Source organism: Cryptotermes secundus, unplaced genomic scaffold (assembly GCF_002891405.2).
Source record: "Cryptotermes secundus unplaced genomic scaffold, Csec_1.0 scaffold15565, whole genome shotgun sequence".
Classification (NCBI taxonomy): Eukaryota; Metazoa; Arthropoda; class Insecta; order Blattodea; family Kalotermitidae; genus Cryptotermes; species Cryptotermes secundus.
In genome coordinates, this window is record NW_019738301.1 from 1 (window position 1) to 15353 (window position 15353).

General features: G+C 40.9%; 1 protein-coding gene across 1 annotated transcript; it reads right to left on the bottom strand.

Moving 5' to 3' along the window:
- Positions 1–4: 4 nt before the first annotated feature.
- Positions 5–14322, bottom strand: LOC111870700 (low-density lipoprotein receptor-related protein 6-like; the record flags this gene model as incomplete). Its single annotated transcript, XM_023863166.1, has 10 exons — positions 14248–14322; positions 12038–12157; positions 11668–11858; positions 10906–11196; positions 10084–10183; positions 9290–9463; positions 7952–8185; positions 6642–6948; positions 5292–5436; positions 5–66 (listed from the first exon to the last, which is right to left on the bottom strand). Coding segments are annotated over exons 1-10 (1699 nt in total), but the record flags the coding sequence as incomplete, so codon positions are not given.
- Between the last annotated feature and the right edge of the window lie 1031 nt (positions 14323–15353).

A 15353-nucleotide genomic window follows, 5' to 3' on the forward strand; every position in this document is an offset into this window, starting at 1 on the left:
CTTATAGCTTTCACTTTTACATCTGTCCAATAAATGCGGTTCTCATTGATGTCAAAATCCAAAGCACTGAAGGAGAATCATATTATTACATTTTGTTGCATTTTATATACCATCATACACTTTACTGCACAAGGAATTTGTCCTGTTTCATTATGTACTGCTCTTTCTGAATACTTCCTTCTCTGTGCTGTGTTCCAGACTCAATATGAGGAAGAAGATGGAGGAAGGAAGAGAAGAAACAAGACAGTGGAAGAGAAGTAGTTGGATAAAGGGAATGAGAAACACAGGGATGATGTCGTGCTTATTTAATTATGTAATCAGTATCTGTCTATGTAATACCAAATGAGTGAACAATAAATACATAAATAATAAATTGGAAAGGATACGGTATGCAGCAGAGACGACCTAAGAAACCAGCCTTGTAACCGCACCATTGAAATTCCTCCCCCCCTTCTATTTTTATTTCAGTAGCTGATAAAGAGTTGATAATAAGAATTTATGAAGAAACAAAGGTTTAAGACACACTGTCAGAACAAGGAATAGGCAATGAGCAGATAGANTCTTTAGAAATTGAGAATTTGACTTACAGCGGCAAGCCACTTTGAGAATTCGAGAAGTGACAGTTTCTACCAGCCGTAAGTCAAAAGTGGGAGTGCCAGGAGATCATTAGTGACCCTTCATAAGTTGCACCGCTGTCAATTTTGCCATTTGGTCTCTTAGGGCGAAATTCCCTCAAAAACAATCTGTCATTGGCCGGAACCAAAATTAAGCCAACTTCTCTTATTTCAATCAGCTTATCAGGGAAGTCAGGAGGAGAGGAGAATAGGCAGATACAACTCAGTTAGGACCTCTGACTCGGCTGAGAGTTCAGTCTAAGATTTTTAGTCGTCTATCAACTTTAGAACTTGGCAGAGGCAAACCCTGCATCACACGCGCTAAAGTACAGAATTCTGTTCCTATCGACTCATAAAGAGATTTAGCTTAATCCATAAGTGGACGGTTGTAAGTTGAGCTTATCAAGTGCAATTTTTGCAAGTGTAACACCAGCTGCTTGTAAGCCGAAACTAAATCAGATTGTGTGAATTTATACAGCCGAGTATCTTTAAGAAAAACAATAAAGTGTTGTAGTGGTACAGTGAACTGTGTTGGTCAGAGGTGCTTCACCCTCACTTGTCCGAGCCTGACCCGTATCCGACCTGAAGAGAGGTTCATCTCCACTAGCTAGTCAAACCCATCGCCAGCTTTCACATGCTCACGCCTTCCCCCCCCTTTACAATGAATCGTAAACAGTCTCTAACTGTTTGCTGGCACCCATACCATCAGGTCCCATCCTGAAATTCAAACCTCCAATAATCTCAACAGAAGGAAGAAGCGGTGGAGCCGGGTCACGCCGAAACCAGTCATGACCTAGCAACTTCAGCAGCGGCAACACCAGGTAGGGCAGCGTCAGAGTGGTCATCGGAGCAGAGGGGCTGATCATCATTGACTCCTGCTCCTTGCACTACTATTTAGACGGAGCCGCAGGCAAAAGGGCAACAAATGGGCGGTTATAACGCCAAACGTGTAGGTGAACGTGACAGTAGTTATAAGTAGCGACCTACTTGTGAGGCTTGAAGCCTCAAAGGAGAAGCCGGTAATAGCCTGGCATTTACCTGAAGGAACTGAAGAAAACCACATAATCTCAGGAGGAAGAGCAAAAGAAGATGGCTGGAGAGACACCGAAAAGAAAGAAGGTACAACTGTATAATGACCTAAAAATTTACTCAAATAATACACAATAATAAAATTATGAAATGTATTCCAGCTCTGAAAGAAAATGCTTCTGCTGAACATATGGGGGGGGGGAAACTTCTGATAAATCTACAGTGGAAAATATGTTTCTGATGTATGTGTGGTAAAACTACAAAGACAAAAACAACTCCATCTAGTGTGACTATTTAAGTTTTATCACTTGAAAACTCAACACCCTTACATGTTTCGATCCCTACGGATCATCCTCAGAGGGCATCAAAACTTTTTCCAGAAACTACTATTACAATAGGTGTTAAATTATATACATACACATATAATGTCTGAAATACACAATGGTCAACTTTTCACAATCACAGCAGCCTTCCTGGTATTAAAATTTTTAAAGTTTTTTAAAAACTTTGTTGTTTAAGATTAAAATTTATAAACCATGCAGGTTCGTGTCAATTCTCCTATCGTCTTTCTTGGAGGTGACTGATCTTGTGCCGCCTGTCTATCTTGCGAAAGGAGATTCTTAGTATTGTCCATGTTTGTTCGTGGCTTGCTGTGTTGTTGACACTTATACTTAAACAGTCACACTAGACGGAGTTGTTTTTTTCCTTGTAACTGTTAGTGTGACGGACCAGAATTAAACAAATCAAATGTGGTAAAACTGTTTTGGTGAATGTAGTGCCGTGGAGCAGGGGGGCGTGGAGTCAGCCTCCTCTGCCACCGCGGTTACGCCGCAAGTAGAGGGCCGTGGAGTCATCCCTCCTCGCCTCCACTTGTTTATGCTGTAACACTGCCATCACTGTTACGTCGTGACGTCGGGGGTGTGCAGGTACCCATCCTTGCCACACCCAGCTTTCTCTGTGAGGAGTCAACACCATAATCCTAGCTTACCCTCAGCTAGGATTCTCCTCTTCGGGGTTTCCTTCTCTCAAAAAGCTGCCACCATCTTTTATATGCCCTTTCGATCGTGGGCACCGCTCCCTGGCAAATAGTCATAGCCCCTTCTTGACCACTCCTCATATAGTTTACAGGTAGCGACTTAATACTTTATTAATACACTTTATCATCTTTATCTTGAGGGGGCGTTACTATCAAGGCTACCATACTCTGCCTGTGTGGCAGGAGCCTATCCCTGTCTATTCTTATCTTCGTCTTCGGCTGCCACTGCTCCTGTCTCAGTTCGGCCCTCGCCGGTCAGGATTACTTGGGATCGGATGTGGGAGGTGGATTATCAATATGAATTACACTCCCGGTACATCCTATCCTATCTATTCTAGCTGTCTATTTACATTATATATATATATATATGATTTACATTATTTACATTGTTAACAAGACCGACTCTCAGTCGTAACTACATAAAGTCCCTACTGCTCGTTCTGTGTCTTCAGGTTCTCCCCTTTCGGGGGTGGAGGCCTTGCACCTCGCTCTCTCTCTCTCTTTAACTAATGAGGTTGTACGAGTCCTCCTCGTTAACATACATCTTCCTCTTGTACATTTCTTACTACTCGCTATATACGATTCTACTATCTTTCATAAAGTTCCCTCAAAACGTAATCTACCTTGACTATCTATATTACATTCTCACATACTATATTTACCACTACACGCTAACCGTAATCTCGACATCTACACTATAAGACACTTTTGCCTGACTATTTTCCTAGGCAATTACATGATCCTAGTATCCTGGCCCAAGGGCTCACTGGGTACACTGGGGTTTGCACATTGGAAAAACTCAACAACACTGTCATCACCAATGCTATTAGACAATATGATTCACCAACATGGCTGTTAAGCGTAAATAAGACTTACTTGACATAGAAGAATGCTGGCCCTTCCAGCGCTCGTTAAACCCATGTTGAAGAGAGCCTTCGGCTGACAACCGAATATTATGTGTTAGACTCCCAACTCTCTCGGAATTCCCTAATTTATAGTTTTAATTTGCTGATTAGGCATTGACGACAGAGGGTAGTTAACTCCTCCTCCGTGTCCTCTATTCCCAAAGTTATATTCTCATTGGATATTCTATGTGGCTGGGTGTGGACCTCTTGCGTCTTATGGCTGTGTATTTACTCATATGACCATCTCCAGTGGCCTAGTTAGCGGAGCGTCTTACATACGGTATTACGCATGAATGCTGATTATCGCATTCTTAACCTAATAGCGTGTCCATGTGTTGTCATCTTTGCTCTTTCACTGCAAAACACTTTTCGCAAGTCTCCAGGCACTTAGGTAATGACTTAAATTTTCAATCCCAAATTTGATCCTCAACACTGTTGATTGCTGACGAGTACATTGTTCGTCCTATTAGCGTCATCTTTTTCTACCGTATGGTCTCTCTTTGTCTTACTTAACTCGTTCCCATCCTGAAATTCAAACCTCCAATAATCTCAACAGAAGGAAGAAGCGGTGGAGCCGGGTCACACCGAAACCAGTCATGACCTAGCAACTTCAGCAGCGGCAACACCAGGTAGGGCAGCGTCAGAGTGGTCATCGGAGCAGAGGGGCTGATCATCATCGACTCCTGCTCCTTGCACTACTATTTAGACGGAGCCGCAGGCAAAAGGGCAACAAATGGGCGGTTATAACGCCAAACGTGTAGGTGAACGTGACAGTAGTTATAAGTAGCGACCTACTTGTGAGGCTTGAAGCCTCAAAGGAGAAGCCGGTAATAGCCTGGCATTTACCTGAAGGAACTGAAGAAAACCACATAATCTCAGGAGGAAGAGCAAAAGAAGATGGCTGGAGAGACACCGAAAAGAAAGAAGGTACAACTGTATAATGACCTAAAAATTTACTCAAATAATACACAATAATAAAATTATGAAATGTATTCCAGCTCTGAAAGAAAATGCTTCTGCTGAACATATGGGGGGGGGAAACTTCTGATAAATCTACAGTGGAAAATATGTTTCTGATGTATGTGTGGTAAAACTACAAAGACAAAAACAACTCCATCTAGTGTGACTATTTAAGTTTTATCACTTGAAAACTCAACACCCTTACATGTTTCGATCCCTACGGATCATCCTCAGAGGGCATCAAAACTTTTTCCAGAAACTACTATTACAATAGGTGTTAAATTATATACATACACATATAATGTCTGAAATACACAATGGTCAACTTTTCACAATCACAGCAGCCTTCCTGGTATTAAAATTTTTAAAGTTTTTTAAAAACTTTGTTGTTTAAGATTAAAATTTATAAACCATGCAGGTTCGTGTCAATTCTCCTATCGTCTTTCTTGGAGGTGACTGATCTTGTGCCGCCTGTCTATCTTGCGAAAGGAGATTCTTAGTATTGTCCGTGTTTGTTCGTGGCTTGCTGTGTTGTTGACACTTAAACTTAAACAGTCACACTAGACGGAGTTGTTTTTTTCCTTGTAACTGTTAGTGTGACGGACCAGAATTAAACAAATCAAATGTGGTAAAACTGTTTTGGTGAATGTAAGGAGAAAAAAAATCTGTTCTGGTAAACATGTGGTGAAAAGAGAATGCTTCTGGTGACTACACATTGTACAGAAAAAGAGAAGAATGGATATATACCTGGCATCTTTTACTCCTGTCACAGGAATGACTGCATCATTATTACCATTTTCAATACTTATGCGACCAATGTTCTCTTTTCGAGCGAACAGAAGAAATGCCTCTGGAACGACACAGGTTCTTTGATCTGCTGCTAATTCGTAACCTGCAACCAAGAAAGAGTACCCTGAAACATGTGAGACCCAAAATCACGACAAATAGAATAAATCAAACATGCCTGTGGTTCAAAACCAGAAACAAAACCCGTGTATGCATGCTGATTATTAAAACCACCATCCTCTGATATATCGTGGACATGCTGCTAGATGAGCAGTGGAAATCTGAACAAAATCTATCAGACAGATTGCACGTTATGTCAGTTTCAAGATTACATACCGCAATGAACAATGCTGTTGAGTGGCCAGGCATCTGGAGCAGGCATACACCAAGCTGGTGAATGTGTTTGATTTGAAGCAAGACAATTTAAGATGGATGCTATCAGTGTGCTTCCAAGGCATTTGTCAAAATAAATTATACCGACATTTATATAAACTGTCAACCCTAATGACTTCAACTTTTTTTTCATTATTATAGATTATTTATGATTTATTTAGTGACACTGCCAGCACCTCAGACTATACAGTACTGAATGGTCAGATGATTAGTAAATGATGAATTGGAAAGGATATGGAAGGAAGCTGTCAATGAATAGTCCAAAGCACTATCCCGGCATTTGCCTGGAGGGACTGAGGAAAACCAGAGACAACCTCAGCCAGGTTAACAGCTACTCCAGCTGAGATTCAAACTAGGCACCCCTTGAATACAAATCAGAAGTGTCAGCTCTTCAGACAACTTGCTTGTCTCGATTAATAATAAGCTATTTTGTTGTGTGGTGACTTAAAATACTAAATACAATGAAACTCCCACTTTTGGTTTCTTCAGGGAGTAGTGGTTGTGTGTGGAGGGGGGGACCTCCATGGTTTTAGTCCACAAGCAAACTGTACCAACCAAGCGATGGGCGCGTTTTGGCAAAGTTTGTGGTCTAGTGGTCAGAGTTCTTGGCTACAGATCCAGAGGTCTGGGTTTGATTCCCAGCGCTACCAGATTTTCTGAGAAGTAGTGGGTCTGGAACAGGGTCCACTCAGCCTTGTGAGGATAATTGAGGAGCTACTTGAATGGAAAAGTAGCAACACCAGTCTAGAAAACCGAAATTAATGGACATGGGGATTCGGTGCTCTGACCACATCACACCCTCTACCTGCTACAGTTGGATGTGAACAGTAAACTGAGGAAAATCTTAAATGGAGGTAGTTTAACACTGGGACTGACTTGGTATCATTGAAACGGAACATTAAAAGCTGGTAACCTTACCAATCTGACATGCACAGACGTAATCATGTGGTCTGCTGAGGCACAAGTGACTACAGTTCCCATTGTTATATGTACACGGATAACTTCCTTTCACATCTCCCAGTCGAACTGCCTTCAATCCCATCACGTTGGGCAACTGGTCAACAATAACTTCTCGTCCGTTTCCAGTAACTTTAATTCGATCAATACTTCGCCTCTGCCAGTCTGTCCAATATAAGTAGTCTCCAAGGAGACTCAACCCAAACAAATGCGGTAAGTTGTCGCTTATAACTTCACGACGGTCCTTTCCATCAACCATATTAGCAACCTAGCAATAAAAAAAAAAGTAAAAACTTGCACATAAAGAGAGAAAAGCACATAAGAGTTACAGTTTGAAGTACACATATTTTCAGTTTGCTGTGTGTGACTGCATACCTTATAGCAGACTCAGATACAGTACAAGGCAGAGCTACAAACACTGCACTGCATACTGGCATAAATATTTTTCTCTGCATGTCACTATAGATTAACTATATCAAGACGTTCAAAATAAAAGTTGTAGGGGCATAAAGGAAAAGTTAAAATTTGGTTTAAAAGCCGAATTCACTTTTAAAACCTAGGAGTGGCAATAAAAATTCGTGAAATTACAGAAATAATCAACATTTTCCTACAAAGATATGATTCAGAATACTTAACTTATTAAAATCAAAAGCCCCACTTTCAGAGCAGTACTAAGAATTGAGAAGTCAACATTTACTGTTCCCATGTTCAAGCACAAATATGATTTCTCAACTTGACCAAAAATTAATTTTGAAAAAGTTAGAGGACCCTGAAATTCTTCTAAATAACACTTTAAAAAAATCACTTCCTGCTTCAGAGAAAGCACAATATATTTCCATTACAAAGACCAACTGTTTAATGCTGTTTAGGGAAATAACTGTCGTTTATTCTAAGAATCACATAAAACCCAAATTAAATACACTCTGTAGATAAAATGTAGAGTATTTTTTTACTGTTAGAGCCTATGGTACATACATTAATTTTAAAGAGCAAAGCACATCACCATGATGACATGTGGCAGTGATGGTAAAACTCCACAGATTCTTAATGCTACACTATTAATATATTCAGTAAGGTACACTGATATTAAATTCTATCACATTTCAACCATCTGGAAGAGAGTAGCAAATCTGCCACTCTTCCTGCAACACTAAACTGAAATCAGAACAAAACCAAATAAATTCATTAAGCACTTGAGAAGCTCAACTGTTGAAATGGCCCCAGTAAATCCTCTTTTGGTAAAACTTAGTCAACACAATATCACTTCTCACCTCAATTCTATTTGTCTTAGCATCACACCAATAGATCTTGCCTCGCACTAGATCCAAAGCAATGCCGTTAGGCCAACCAAGCTCCCTGTCTATCAAGTGCATGCGGCTGGAGCCGTCTAGAGCTGCACGTTCTATCTTAGGGGCCTTCTCATTCCAGTCAGACCAGAACATCCAGCCCTTTTCTGGAGCAACAGCAATTGCTCGAGGCTCAAACAGATCTTCATTAATCAACACCTGCAAAAAACAGATCCCCATTTACATAGAACAACATATATATTTTAATTGTGAGGTTCAAGGCCTCATGGCAGCGCCCCTGAACAATGTTACAATGCAGGGAGCAACAATGTGCGGTGCAGCAGAAAAGCTAAGCGAGCTAGCAAGCAACCAGCAAACAGAATTACTCTACTTGCTGCTTAGCTTGTCTTCAGTCTTGAAGATGGAGGCAGTATATTCATCCAAAATATCTGTAAGGGTCTACCAACCTACAGAGTGTCACATCCCTGAAGACAGCAATCCTTACATTCTGCTTCCAAAACAAATCCACAAGACAACTATATAACAGAAGTTTTGAAAGCACACTATAGGACCTAACATGTATGAAGCACCAGCAAGAAAATACCTGTTAAGTCAGAACAGTGACGTTTTGTATTTTGAATGCCCTCCAACCAATATTTTGAAAACTGCAGTTCCACTACAGCAACAATAAAGCTCCTCTTTTCCCATAAAGTGTACTTTTACAATTAATTACATTTTAATATTACATTAATTTTTAATGGAAATTTTTTATTTTTGAGACCTCACATCCCACTGCACTGCCCATCAAGTCTCACAAGTGGGACACGGCATACTAAAGGGATTTTCTTTCAAGTTTTATACAGATAAGTACTATAAAACTGACCCATTCAAAATGCCAGTAACAGGTCAATGTGGAGAAGTACGCTGGATTGTGCACACATCTTGAGCACAACTTGGTAAATCTTTAGTGGGTGAAAACTGTCTTTAGTAAAAAAAAAGATAATGCATTTTATGACCAATACTCTTTAGTCTTTGAGGCAAGTGATCAAATGGGATACTATGTGCACATTTCCTTCTTTCTACATTCAACAACAACCATGGTTTCCAGTTATTTATGCATCTTTTCCCCGTCATGAGTGTACTGTATTCACTTACTAGTTTCTAAACAACTCCTTGGAGCACAGCCCTCCTTGAGAAGCTGACAGTTGCTCGACTGTTCAAGAGATTTAGTGTTAACAGCAGCCTAGTATTGGCTCAGTTCCACTCAAAGGATCCATACCATACATCCTTCTGTATCACAGATATTGAAAGCAAGCAGTTTACCTTCCTAGAAGCTCCTGTGAGTCTAGCCACTTCTATTCGATCTGTGCCAGTGTCTGTCCAGTACAGGTTGCGGGCCACCCAGTCCACTGCAAGTCCATCAGGATGCTCCACTTCTGTTACTACCAGATTTTCTTGCCTTGAGCCATCTAGTCGAGCTCGTTGCAGTGCCCTGGCCTAAATTCAAATGGAAGATTTCAACAGTCTGAGGACTCACTAGCTAGTTATCAAGTGTGCTTCTAGCTCCTAATGTCAAAGGCAGTTTCTGGCAAAGAAGATAACTGAAGTTAATACACAGGGTGTCCATAAAGTCTCTTTACAATTTCAAAAATTCATTACAAAGGTAAATGAAAAGACAGATAAGTGGAAATTATTACAACATGAGACGTATATATTTAAGTTTTTTTTGCCTCATTTAATACACCCTGAAACATGAAAGGTTCCCTCATCACTAAAACAAACTTGGTTGAATGTTTCATCCTCAGACATTCGTTCCAGCATGTTAACTGCATCATGTTTCAGGGAAACTGAACACACACAGTGTGAGAATCTGGGGATCAGAAAACCCCCATGTGACTAGGGAACTTCAGCAAGATAGTTCAAAGGTGAATGTATGGTGTGGGATCATGTGCAATCGAATCATTGGTCTGTTTTTCTTCGACAAGCCATCAATTACTGCAAATGTTTACCTTAATCTTTCAACATGTCAAGGAATTTTGTCAAAGGAACTGAACATGATGATTGAGGTGAAGTTTCAGCCACGACTGCTACAAAATGAACAGAAACAGCATCGCTTGGAAGTCTGCAGGGAACTTCAACAACAGCTTCAAGAGGATACAAACTTTCTTCTTTCGAAGGTTGTCACTGGTGATGGAAGTTGGATTTATGGCTACAACCCTGAAAGTAAATATCAATCGTTGCAATGGAATAGCCCTTCTTCACCTCGGCCAAAAAAAGCTCGACAAGTCAAGAGCAACATTAAGTCCATGTTGATCTGTTTTCTTTATATTGACGGGATTGTTCATAAGGAGTTTGTGCCTCCTAGTCAGACAGTCAATAAAGAGTTCTATTGCGATGTTCTAAGGCGTTTGAGGGAGGACATGAGGAAAAAATGTCCAGAGAAGTGGTGCACGAAAGACTGGGTACTCCACCATGACAATGCACGACCACATACGGCTTACACTGTGCAGGAATTTTTGGCTAAAAACAAGATGGCAGTTGTTCCCCACCCACCGTACTCACCAGACTTAGCTCCATGCGACTTCTTTCTCTTCCCCAAGATGAAAATCAAGTTGAAGGGGCGAAGATTTAATACAGTTTAGGAAATTCAAGCGGAAATGCAGATGGTACTAAACACCCTAACAAAGAAAGACTTCCAGGATGCATTTGAAAAGTGGCAGAATCGCTGGGATCGGTGTATGCGCTCCCAAGGGGACTACTTTGAAGGTGATGGTGCAGAATAAGATCCAGGTAAAACGTAATAGTTTTTATTAATATATTTTGGGAACTTTTAGATTGCACCACGTATTAGATATTCCACCTAACTGGTTCAACTACAAAACAACAATGTAGAGACAGAAATTACATCAATACTCAACAGTACAGAACTTCTGACTTACCATGTTTTCCAATCTGTCCAATAGACCTTGTTCTGAAACATAGTGAGTGCAAATGAATAGTTCACCCCCTTTTTAATGATGGTCTTTCTGTTCCGGCCATCAAAGTCCATCACCTCTACAAACTTGAGCCTTCCGTCCAACCAATACACCAGCTGGGCATCATAATCCACAGTCAAACCATTGGGCCAGAAAATGTTTTCGTGGACAATAACCTTGCGAGTTGTAGGATCACCATTCATGCCAGCACGTTCAATTTTTGGAACTTCACCCCAGTCTGTCCAGAACATTATGCTGTAAAGAGAAAAAACAGGGATCAACCTATTGTGATGTAATCCAGAAATATGAAAGGGCAAATTCTGAATGTGGGATGAAATGCAAAGTAAGAAACATCAAAATAAACAAATCAGGTTATTACAAAAATCAAAACTGTATTACTATACAAGCATAACTTTTGTTAAGATACTCCATGGTTTTAGTCTGCAAGCGAACTATACTGATTGAGGGACCACTGCTTGTCGGCGAAGTTAGTTCCGACTTAGGCAGATAGAGGGTGTCGCGTGGTCAGCGCAACGAATCCCCATGGCCGTTAATTTCAGTTTTCTAGACCGGAGCCACTATTTCTTTGAAATAGCTCATCAATTATCCTCAGGTGCAGTCAGTTAGCATACTGCTGAGGTTCAGTTGTTGTGAGCTGCTGCTGTTAGAAGCTGGCAGCCGAGGCTGGGGACAGTTCGGGAACACAGAGGAATGCAGCAACAGTACCTCTTCATAGGAACAAGAGTAATTGCACGTGGCTGGTCAATGTCTTCCCAAAAGAGAACTTTCCGATGCTCTCCATTTATGGTGGCCACTTCAATACGGTTGGTCTCATCATCGGTCCAATATAACTTCTGTGTTAACCAATCACATGCAAGTCCAGCTGGTGAAATCAGACCTGTTGTTACAACTCTAACCTGTGAACAACAACAGTAAGTCACACAAAGAATTCTAGCTATTGTTTCATAAGCTATCCTTTTAACCAATAAGCTGTGCAATGACCTAATGAGTAAGTGCAGACAATATTGTGGGTAGGCAAAATGAAATATCACTACATCTACAGCTTTCAAAATTATTACAATTATAACCAATTTACCTTTGCACCTGTGACTGTTCCATTGTAAGGTACACACTGTATCATCTCAAGCCCATTATCAGTCCAACATACCAAGTTGCCCTCATGGTAAAAATCTACGGCTGTTCCTTCCTCCAAATCCTACAAGAAACAAACCTTGCCAATACATGTGAAAAGAGACATTTTCAGAAGGTGTAAATTCATGCAGATTACTTACTGCCTTCTTAGATGTGATGCCTTGTAGTCTGGCAGAAAGCTACATATGTTTTTGAGAAACCTACTGCTTCCTACCTTACATGCCACAACGAGAAGACAGTAAGCTTTATATTCACAGTTATGAGAAGTACTGTAAGTTAAGGTTTCTGGGTGGGACACTACAACTACACAAAGTTCCAGCCCATATCACAGCTGTCCATAAAAACAACAGTCAAAAGCTCAAATTTAAAAACTGGACATCACTAGTTACTCTCTCACTTCAGAAGTCCCCATGGCGATTATGTGGGCATTATCAATCGTAATGTTGTATTTTAGCTTCCTGTTGCACTGATCTTCGTCCATGATATGTAAGCAGTGTCCGTCTTTTAGTGCACTCAATTTTACTTGTTACTTCACAACATGTTTCGGCACTACAGTGCCATCATCAGGTGCTCCATTTACATCAATCTATTTCATTGCTTGCCATTACAACATTGTAAAATTTAAAAAGTATTTAAAAATGTTCGTCAATTATAATAAATATATACAGTGCGTACAATCAAGTGCGCGCCGCGGCTGCAATTTGCCGTGAGTCATACCACCGCAGAGCGGATGCAGTCGCGGGGAGGAGTTGCAACACTCCCCGCGACTGCATCCGTTCTGCGGTGGTATGACTCACGGCAAATTGCAGCCGCGGCGCGCACTTGATTGTACGCACTGTATATATTTATTATAATTGACGAACATTTTTAAATACTTTTTAAATTTTACAATGTTGTAATGGCAAGCAATGAAATAGATTGATGTAAATGGAGCACCTGATGATGGCACTGTAGTGCCGAAACATGTTGTGAAGTAACAAGTAAAATTGAGTGCACTAAAAGACGGACACTGCTTACATATCATGGACGAAGATCAGTGCAACAGGAAGCTAAAATACAACATTACGATTGATAATGCCCACATAATCGCCATGGGGACTTCTGAAGTGAGAGAGTAACTAGTGATGTCCAGTTTTTAAATTTGAGCTTTTGACTGTTGTTTTTATGGACAGGTGTGATATGGGCTGGAACTTTGTGTAGTTGTAGTGTCCCACCCAGAAACCTTANTCTTGAAACACTGGCAACTCGAATATCTTTTGATGTGGAGAATAACAGATTTGGGTATGCTGAAAGAGAGAGAAAATCTTATTATGACATGCAGAATTACATTGGAATGAAGCACTTGGTAATTATGAGGTACAATATTGCTCTTTCAGTTCTCCCTACTACAACAAAATAAATTATCACACAAGTCACTGCACAATATGTAATGAAATCTGGACTAGAAAGATATTCTGGGAACTTAATTTACATGAGTACTTCCAGGATTTGATGCAGTTAAGCAGAAGTTTACCAACATCTTGGAGGAGCATACGAGTACTGTCACTATCTTCAGGGTACTGTGGCTTGGTTGTTGTTTATCTAACAACACTGTCAGTAACAATTATATATCAAATGACTGGATTACAATGAGTAATGAACTGGAAGGGACATGAAGGGAAGTGGCCATAGTATAATTTAGAAACTGTATTGAAACATGCCTGGAGGGATTAAGGAAAAACATGAAAACGCTTGGTCAGGACAGATGGTGTCCCTTCTGAGATACAAACCAAGAACTGCTGATTTACATGATCATCCTTGAACAGTTAACAATTGTTTATCAGATCTGCTATTATGGAACCCAAAGTTTCATCACTGTTGTCTGTAAAGTCATCCATCTGATAAGGTCTTCAGTTGTACAGTGGATTTGAAGTTTCCATGGTGGTTTCGTGGGTTATGTTACTGTAGCCTGGTAGGAGGGTGCTAACATTTTAGAGGAATGTACTGTTCCCGTCTTCAGGGTACAGTATCGTGAGACCAAGCAAGTTGACTCAAGCGGCAATCTTTCAAGATTCAAATCACTAAAGGTACCTGAAGCTTCAGCAGGGGGTACATGAGATACATTTCAAACGTCAAACACAGACTGAAAGGGACCAAAAAAAAATTCCTTTGTACAGGCTCTGCTTGGTACCTGCTGTATGCTGGTTTCTTGCCTGGTTTATTCTTCCACCCTGTTGAGGGAGGCGACATGCTCACCCGAAACATCGACCAACTTTAAACGGATTACACGGTGTTATATCCCAGAATAGAGAACTCTTCGCATCATGTCATGTTTATAATGCATTACAACACAGTTTGACGTCTGGTAGCCAATGAAAAGGGATACATGAATAATAATAATAAAAAATCAGTATCTCAGGTACAAAAGAAGCAGACGATAGGATGAATGGTGAATGACGACTTGGAAAGAACATGGAAGTGGTCGTGGCTGTGGTCTTATCTGGGGTCATATTCTGAAATTTGCCTGGAAGGACCAAGGAAACTAACTTGCTTGGTTGTGTATGCTAAGTTTCACTCTCAGACCCTGGGTTACGCCGACCAAAAAAAAAAGAAAACTTCAGAAACGCTGTTACAGACCATGGACTTGGTACAGTCTTGCACTGGGCGTGTGGCCAAGTGAGAAGAGAGATGGGAGGGCACTAACATGCTGGCACGCTCTTCCAAGCTTCATCCAATTATCATCATGCCTGGATAGGTACTCCTTGTTAGCGAGTCAAACTAGTCAAGGTCAAGGCATTTCACAGCATCTAAACAAGACTGCTTTCCACTGAAGAAACCACAACAAGGGGTGACAACAGAGACCGCGGTATGTGGGGCCACCCACACGATGACAAATTTCAACCTGCTTGATGGCGTACAGACGCCTCCACTCACTTCGGCCCTACACGGCGCATCAGGTTGGTACAGCGGTAACGCTCCCTTTCAGGGGCCACCGCCCTCGCACCCCCTGCTCGACCGTATAAAAATCATTCTTCAGAATAGCTGTTTGCACAACCCACAAAATAAGATACCACATTTAGTAACTACTTCACTGTTAGTCAATTCTTAATGCGATGGATAGGACTGATGACGTGATACATGTTTCCTAATTTCTGGACTAAAGTTACTTCAGTGATAAATAAGCGAACAACGAACTTGGAGGGGCACCCCCAAGGTAAACCAATCGGCCCCCAGGGGGGCGGTACACCCCACTCTGGGAACAACTGACTCATGTAGATTCT